General features: G+C 33.7%; 1 protein-coding gene across 1 annotated transcript in view; it reads right to left on the reverse strand.

Annotated features, from left to right (window-relative positions):
* Window positions 1–400: 400 nt before the first annotated feature.
* Window positions 401–9554, reverse strand: part of LOC137642508 (clotting factor G beta subunit-like) — a 33891-nt gene continuing 24737 nt past the window's right edge. The window contains exons 6-13 of the mRNA XM_068375142.1: window positions 6479–6594; window positions 6043–6144; window positions 4330–4498; window positions 3696–3789; window positions 3217–3397; window positions 1839–1975; window positions 1301–1430; window positions 401–556 (exon numbers count right to left, since the gene is read on the reverse strand). Of these exons, the coding sequence (XP_068231243.1) occupies window positions 498–556; window positions 1301–1430; window positions 1839–1975; window positions 3217–3397; window positions 3696–3789; window positions 4330–4498; window positions 6043–6144; window positions 6479–6594 (988 nt within the window). The 3' untranslated portion in view covers window positions 401–497. The remainder of the gene's footprint in view (window positions 557–1300; window positions 1431–1838; window positions 1976–3216; window positions 3398–3695; window positions 3790–4329; window positions 4499–6042; window positions 6145–6478; window positions 6595–9554) is intronic.

Below are 9554 nucleotides of genomic sequence, written 5' to 3' on the forward strand. Positions count from 1 at the left end.
TATTACTTATTAGGTGTCATTTTGAAGCATTTCAAGTCTTTGTATGTTCAACATTAGATAGACTATTTGTTTTCCCTTTAAGATAAACTCAGGACATTAGTTTTAATCTCTTGTTAAAGAAAACTCTTCCTCAAAATATAGAAATCTTTTGCTGAAAGTTTAACAAAGTCCCTCAGTCTCAGTGAGACTTTTGAGGCTGAGATCCCAAGGGTCACCAGATTAGAAATCAGTATTGTTATTGTAATAAGGATAAATAATAAAACTTTCAAATGCCAAAAAATTTAATTCATCACAATTGTTCAAAAAGAGGAATGAATTATCAACAAATTATAAAAAAAAGGTAATTCCACAAATACCAATAAATTTAATTCATCACAATTGTTCAAAAAGAGGAATGAATTAACAACAAATTATAAAGAAAAAAATGGTAATTCCATTAATGCCTGATTGTGCAGACATAATCTTATTAATGTCTGGTGTGGTCCATTCGGTGTCCTCTATGGCCTTGGGCAAGTTTGAGAACCTGCGATGTTTGTAGATATCCAAGAGAGATAGTCTGAAAAAGATATCACAGTTGCAATTATTTCATAATAAGATTCTAAAAGAAAACTTTAAATAGATCAAAGCTTAATATTGATTACGGTGGTTGTTCATTTTTTCTATCTCCTGTTCATAATATTATTGGCCCAAATATCTTTTTTAATCCTTATTTATCTCTCTATTTTTCTATTACCATAATCTTTGACATCTTGTTTCACCTCATTGGCATAATCACTAATTTTGAAACTTCCTTTGGTAACATAAATCTGTTGACATGATAAGTTCCTAATAGCTTCTTTGACTTGTGGGTTTACTTGTCAATGCTTATCAATATTCATGATAATGATTCTAATATTAAAGTTATTAAACCTAATCATCCTTTTGTTTGATCTTGAAACCTTATTGTAAGTTCAGTTGACAATGGACTCTTTGCCTTTACTTGTACTTGACTGACAGTTGATATAGGAACTTGCTCACTGGTTTTATGTTTTGAAAGGTTTAGATTACCATAAGTCACATGATTATTTAAACTTTAAAATTGTGCTGTTCTTTTAATTACATTTTCAATTCCTGACGAAATTTTCCTTCTTTTTCATTGTCTGTCAATTTAATATTTATCTCCCTTTACTTGTGATTTTTTTTCCGTTTGTTCAGTTGGAAATAAGAATACCATTCTGTTTTCGTGTCAACCTTTATACTGGATATTGAAAACTTTTCTTATGGAAGTCATTCAAACAAAATTTCTTGGTATTTCACTTACTGCCTACTCTGGCGTACACTCCAGGGCTGTTTGCATCGGCGCAGCCATAGCCCCAAGAGACCACTCCAATCACCACCATGAATGTTTGAGCTGTGTTACCTGTAGTCACCATTGGACCACCGGAATCACCCTGAAAATGGAAAAATCTATTTTGACTCTACTGAAACAAGTTATGTTTAAGTTTGTGATATTTTCTAGTTTATAAGAGAGACTATCGTCACAGATAGTACGAAAGCTGTAAGCTGTAGGCAAGTTCTAATAAAACATTTAACTTTCTCCTCATTCCTCCATTTATCGCTATGTCTGTTATTGCCAATACTTTCTCTACACTCCTAAAGTAGTCTGCAGCTGATTGTAATTTATGAATAAATTTGACTTTCCTTATGACCTTTTGTCTAAAGAATTAAAGGCATTTTTAACTGGAAACATTGAAATCACACAAGTTCTTCAGCATTTCTATAAACATGGTATTCAAAATATGTAGATACTAATCCACCTTAATTATATAATGTAATTCTATCGTTGTGACTCAACAAACCTGACAAGAATCTTTTCCTCCGGCATCCAATCCAGCACAGATCATGTTACTTGTGATACCACTTAAAAACTGTTGACACCTTGAGTTGGTCATTGTTGGAACATCCACTTCATAAAGTACATTAGGTCGACTACCACCTGTAAAGTAAAAGGGTTATATACACAATACTGCACTTGTAAGAAAAAATGTAGATAAAAAAAATTGTCAGAAGCACTTTTTCCCAACATATATATTATTTCTTATATACTGGCTGATTAAATTTTCAATCAATCAATAAATTGGTTGGCCAAGTCAACCTGCCATTTCAGGGTAACGGTGGCTCAGTGATATCGTTGATTACTCCCTCACACTTTGTGTATCCTGAGTTCAAGTCACGACAGATGACCACCGGACTACGATCTTCTTTTGTTTGTGGAAGGATTGAAACCTACAGGTCTGCTTCATGAGATATCAACAGACATTGCCTTGATTCTCAAGGTCTTATATGAGTAGAAAATTCCTTTGGGTAACTTAAGTTGTATAGTTCTTCAAAGTTGTCCTTCCTCAAAGTTTCAAAGAGATTCTCTCAATCTCATTATATCCGCTTGGTTTATTGCTCTCTTATTTCTGGGTGATTAATCTTCCATCGCTTTACTTAGTAAGAATGAATCAACTGCATTTCTTTGGTCCGTGACTATTCCTTACCTCTTCTCTTGGTTGTGCTCAAAGAAATTCTGCTACTCATTTTCTATGAGTATAATATTTGCCTTCATTCTACGATGCTGTCCTATCATGTAGACTGGTAACACTTTTCAAATATCTCCACAATTTTATTCTCTAGAAATAAGAAATCTTAATTAAAAGTTCTATGACTGATTTGTCCCACCAGTGCCAAATACTGCCATTCTCTTCCTACTTAATTTGTCCTGAGTCATATAATGTTCCATCTTTTAAGAGACAGTTATTATATTTTTGAGATTGAGCTTTATTCCTGCTTCTCTTTCTTATGATTCTGTTTTCCATGTCTGATTCTCTTTATAAAGATCTTAGCAAAACTTTAGAAGTAACAATAACAACCTATTCTTACTTTGGCATGATTTTTAAATGCATGATAGAATAAGGATTCTTCACAATTTTTGTCTCAAGTATTACTAAATTTGGAAATGAAAAAGTTTGTTCCGTTTATACCTAAAGGCTGAAATCGTGTAGTTCCTGGAATCAATTTCTTGAGGGAATAAATAAAAAATAAGAAAACTCTATGAATAGACTGTACTGAAGGTGCATGTGCAGAATGTGATCTACACCAAAATATTTCTCTGCTAAGATAATCGACTGATCTTTACTGCTTGAGTTGAACAAAGATCTCAAATAAGTTGAAACTTATTGCAAGCATACAAACCTGACTGTAATCTTCCCCAGCCAGTAACCGTAGCAGTCACATCACTATAGGCATTGCCTGCATCTGGAAGACACACAGGGGCAATCTTGTTGTCAGAAGGGAAGGAGAGCGGAGAGGACAGCTTGATCAACGCCATATCGTTGTCAAGAGTGAATCTGTCGTAACTTGGGTGCATGATGATCTGTAACGAGATTGATTGATTAAATTTATTTTCCATATCCTATATTCTTAGATTTTGAAAGATTTCTATCATTGTAAAACCAGTATTTTGAAATTAGGAAAATTGTACTTTATTTATTTCAAATTTACTCTTCTTTCAAGAATAACATACAAGATTTATAGCAATACATCTAGAAAGATTTCCTGTTTAAGAAAAGTGTATATCAAATAGAAGAGCCTTAACTAGTTTCCTTACTTTTGTTGAAGAGAATTTCTGATAAAATATTTTGCCAGAACTATCCAGAGGTTTACCGACTTACCCTTGAGGCTTGGATCTTTTGTCTAACTGTCGTTTCAGTTAATGTGGTATAATCGTGTTCTCCAACGACTACATAGACGCTTGATTCACTGTCTCTGGAGATGGAATTAGATCGTTGTTAGTAACAACAGTCATTCCTGCTTGAAAAGGTCAATTTCGCCATTATAAGAATAAACGTTTTTAATGAGGGATTGGTACTACGTTTTACATTTTTTTTATTTCCTATAATCTCATTGAAAAAGTTTTTATGCATTGTTTAATATTGCAAAAAAAAAGTTATTAGTCATTGCAATTCCCTCTTCAACAACAATATAAGGCAGCAAACTTGCAAAATTAAATTTAGTCAATATATTCCCACGACAATTCTTATGCTGCTTTGCAAAGTCATGAATAAGATATTGCCTGGACTTTTAAATCTTTTTTTTCATAAAGTTTTAAAACGTTTTTTTTTTTTTTGTACACTTTTCGAGAACATTTTGAGATTGGTTGAAATCCAAAGCAATTGATGAGGTGTTAATACTGTGATTAATTTTCAAGTCAAGTCACCAGATATGATCGAAACACGTTCAGAAATAGTCAATCTTCCTGGATGAACTGAGATAGCATTAGTCCTACCTCAAAACAAGGCCTCTTACCCGTCGACACAATGAGATGCTGTCAGGATCCACTCGTTGGAGATGATAGAACCACCACAATATGGTGTGCTAGATGTAGCTGACGTCAACCCAACTTGCCAAGGGTATTCGTGCACTGTTGTCGGTTGGCCTCCAACAATCCTGACCACTGGGTTTCGTCGGCCACACACTGCCTGAGAGAATTAGATGCTTCACTGTCTCAAGTATTCACTGTTTGCTTGTTCATGTTATATACTGTACTTTTATCAGATTAAGTGGTTTCTAAAATTAGTACAAATTATATAATTTTCTAATTTCATTCAGTCTACTGATTCTGTTAGATCGTCTTTGATAAATATGTAATTTTTAATATGGTTTTATATAATTATCCTTGATATATATATATATATATATATATATATATATATATATATATATATATATATATATATATATATATATTGCAGATAACCTTACACTTGTGTAAAGATTCTATTGTTCATTGCTATACCGTTTATATGTACATCAAGTAATGGTTAGCCATAATAAAATAAATTGTTTATAGGCGCCACAGAGATTCCGGGCAAAATAAGCCCCACCCCCTGATGACATCATAGCCAATCATAATTCATAGTGAATCAATACCTCTTGACTCTTGAGTACATACAGTAAACAACAAATTGTCATAATGATGGACTTGAAGTTGGGCAGTTTATAGTGTTGGTAATATGAAATATAAATGATTGGAAATTAAAGGAATCACTGGAGAATAACCCTAGGATTACCATTCCACATTTTGAGATTTAGAAAATAAAGAAATATTTATAATTGTTATTTTCTATTTATGTCTACTTTTGATGATATACATATTTGACACTTCCTGATTTCCTTGTTCTGGCTCAGAGTTCTTTGGAGACAGTAAATTCATAACATGATTTATCTTTAAGCAATTCATTTGTATGGAGCAAACTGTAATTGTTTGAGTAGATAACCTATTTCTTATTTCTGTTTTCTTCCTGTTTATTGAAGAAATATTTTTTTTTCTACAGGTGCACTCAAGTGCAGTAAGCATAGTAATGTTTGCGTAAAGTTGGAATTTTTTTTTAAAACATTAACACATTGTGCATTAGCATAGCTGAAGCTACTGAACTCCAAAATATCTCTGGCTTCATATCTGAACTCACATTAATAATATCTAAAGAATTTCTTAGTAGCCTCCATTCTGTGTCAATGCTTTGAATATCAGACTCTGTTGCATGACCAAAGAAGGACATCAGATCATTTAGAGATGGCAATTCTCTATCCATAACTACTTTTGGACTTCATGTCTTCAAAGAATAAATAAAATCTGTATATATTTTTTTCTAATGTTAAAAGAATTGAAATTTGGATTTTTTTTTAGAGAAAAATTTGAAAATCCTAATCATGTTGAAAAACCTGCATATTTAAGATTAATCTCTATATGTGGCAACACTGCTGGGTAGAATTTATAATGGCTGCACTGTTGCCATCTTCAGCAGTGTTTAATTATCTTCCCACTATGGAGAGGGCAATGCTCAATGGGGGATTGGATAGCCCAAGGCTGCTACCCATCTAACACAAAGATCTCAGCTCAGTTTTTTTTTATATATATATTTCTGAGTTTTCGATAGTGAACAAACAAAATAAAGAGCTTGTCAGCATTATTCAATGCATAAACACATCAAGGAAACTTGGCAGTAACTTTGTTCTTACGGCATCGTCCACTTGGTGTTGTTGTTGTTGGTGCTGTTGTTGTTGTTGTTGTTGTTGTTGGCGCTGTTGTTGTTGTTGTTGTTGAAGATGAAGTCGAAGTTCCTGTCACATGTGAAAGAAATATATGCTGCTGTAACACTTAAAGAAACTAGGAACACATAAGTCGAGGTTTCTCAGGAATCAAATTCCTACAACCAGCAGCGACGAGAAAATCAGATTGATTCCAGAGAAATGGGAAGAAGAATATTGACCAATCTAAGAGGGAAGGATCTTTGGATATCTAATGTTAAAAGGGCAATAATGATGACACTAATTGTTGAATGTATGAAATGTGAAAAAAATCCAGCCAGCTGAATGAAAAATGAAACATTAATTACAGGACCTTGAATGCCACCTGTCGGTGAAGATGTGAACCTCGATAAGACGTGTTCTTTACCTGAGGCTGTAACTGTGCAGGAGAAACCGTAGTATCTTCTCAAAAACGACCTAAATTTGACCTCCATGAAATTGTTTCCACTCGTTTCAGTAAAAGGTGATTGAGTTCTGCAATACCTGTAAAAATATACCTCTAGATGTATATTTGATAATCAAGTTTTCTTTCTGAAGTGTGGGATCTCTCTCTCTCTCTCTCTCTCTCTCTCTCTCTCTCTCTCTCTCTCTCTCTCTCTCTGAAATATTCTACATTTGCACTGAAATATTATGTGAACATTACTGTTTTCCTGTGCCATTTTACTAAAATTTCTTCTCTAAATAATGAATAATTGTAATAATGTAATGTAATATTTTTATCTTCATTTAGATATATCCTTCAGAGAATGAATAGTTTTTTAATGATATTTTTCTCTTCATTTCGATATCTAATTCAAAGTCAGAAAAGTTTTTCACCGAGTATATACACAATAAAAGATTCCCTTCTTTTTAAAAAAGCATAGATGATAATAATTATTCCACAACGCGAATTTACATTGATGACCTACAAGTGATTTTTTATTATCTACTTATCATAACATTAGTGACTAAATGTGACATGACATGTTAATCTTTCTGACACCTGTTGAGTGTGTTCTACTTCATGCAGGTGCATATAGGCTCTGTCGCTTTGCAAGAAATATAGTTATGCTATACGGTGCTTGGCTATGATAATGAAATTTGTATACACTAAACATAAAAGGGATTCCGGATTTATTTTGTTCGTGAGAATCAATGCATCAGTGAGAGGCAAAGATATTTCAAGCATTCTAAGACCCACTTTCCATCAATCAACTTGAAGGAATTTATCTTTTCCCATAGGGAGAAATGCAACTTCGAAGTTGAGCTCAATTAAAATACTTGGTGAGTAATATTTCTAAGGAATCGCTCCTACACCACACACGGATTATTTTGTATGTTACATCTGGCCTTCAAGATTGCATAAGACACAGTGTCAACTTCCCTGTAATCTTTAGACCCACCAACAGATTTGAATCCTACTGTAATGTACGACAAAGATTTAACCAAACATCTTCAGTGAGAAGATAAAGGTTACAATTAAAGTTGGTACTAAAATTTTCAAACTTGATCGTCATCTTTAACTTTGTTGATGTGGCAGAGGAAAGTAACACTTATAACCAATTGTATCTCACTTTTCGTCGAGACCATCTCCGGTGATTGTGACGGAAGAAAACCAGCATCCTCTCAGCCTAAAATCATTGCAAGTAATCGATATGGTTGAATCAACAGACGAACCCTGCAAAGGATAATGTTGATGGAGAGAGGAACCAGGTAGATGAATTTTATGTTACTGAAAATTATGTACGAATAGTAGAATAACTATCCATTGTCAACATAGTTGTGGCAAGACGCAAGATATGACTCGAATAATAATTATAAAAAAGTTTTCAGGTGGTTGATGAAATAGACACCTTTGGAATTGCGTTTAATGCTTTTCATTTAAGGAGACGAGAGATAAAGAGAAAACAGTTCGTAGTTGATCATTTCAATGTGTTTATGGAAAGAACTGTCTTGATGAATGAACGAATACAGTCATCCCTCGATATTTGCTGAATCGGTCACTCTCGATACTGAGAACTCTATAACCTACTAAATAAAAAGTACGAAAATATTATTTTTTTTTTTTCAACTCACCTGGAAGGTCCAAAGGCATCTATTTCTGAATGGATACCAATTTGGGTAATTCTTAGACTGGATGGTAACGGTCTCGCCAGGTGCCAGGACATGACTGCCACATGGAAGGGAGCTTGCTGAGTTGGGGGGGGCAGAAGAATGATAAATATGAGAACGTGAATATGGAACTAAAATCTGTTTTCAAAGAACTCTTCCTGAGGGAAAAACTAACTTATTTTTATTACTGGATATGAATATATGGATGATATGAAGAAAAAAAAATAGTGAACGGTTTTCAAGCGACCTAACCCAAGTTTAATTACTTCTCTGTAAATGATGAAAGTTTAAGCAGATCTTTTATGCCTTCTTGAAAATATCCAATAAAGATATCCAAGTTGGACTGATATAACTTATAACCATTTTATCTATAAAAGAAGATGATCTTGAGAGTACCTTGTCTGTCGCTACCTGACATCTGCCTCAGCTCATCGAAGACTCGTTGCATCTCGCCCAGTCTGGGCTCCTTTTGGGGAGTGCTGGAGGAGTCGCCTAGTCTGGGCTCCTTGTGTGGAGTGCTGTGGGGGTGGGGGTGGGGGGGGGGGGAGAGATAAAGAGGGGAATTGAATAGATAAAAAGAAAGGAAAGAAATATATGAGAAAGATAAATGGTTTTGAGATTGTAAAAGTGTCGATACATATTGCATTTGTATAATATGATTGTGTGGGATTTTTATATTGCGGATATGAGTTGGAAGGAAAATATTTATCACTGATATAAGGTCTTCAGAAAATTTCTATACCACTAATATTTCACTGAATCACCAAGGAATAGGCAAAAGTTTTCCCAGAAAATTTCCCTTCTTGTCAAAAATAATGTTGAAATAATATTCATTATATTCAAGAAAGTTTCAATCGATAAAAGCAAATGAAGCCAAAGCTTATTCAAAGACTTTCCATCTGGTTAAAATATTAATGACATTTTGATTACAATTCTCAAGGTCATTATGTCATTAAATTTCCCAAAGAAGAAACACGACTTACGTTCCGTTCCAAGCGGGAACAGCATTCACACACCACAAACTCTGAAGAAGAAATGGAATAGAGAAAGGAATATGAAAATTACAATTATATCAGTTATATTATTTTTCGTGAGAGGGACTTGAAAACTTAACTACATAGTGAAACAACGCTCTCTTTTCTTGGGGATTTAAATACTTCTTTTCCTCCCTAAACAATATTTTTTGGAGGAAATTCTTTGCAAAGGAACTGCTAATAACTGGCAAAATCCATCCGATATGAGACCGAAAAAGAATGACATATTTGCTTGCAGTCTGTGTCTTTTAGGAATCTAATAAGCCTATTGTTATGTATTATTGTAATAATGTACTGAATTACCTCAAATGTTACACG

This window comes from Palaemon carinicauda, chromosome 6 (genome assembly GCF_036898095.1).
Source record: "Palaemon carinicauda isolate YSFRI2023 chromosome 6, ASM3689809v2, whole genome shotgun sequence".
Classification (NCBI taxonomy): Eukaryota; Metazoa; Arthropoda; class Malacostraca; order Decapoda; family Palaemonidae; genus Palaemon; species Palaemon carinicauda.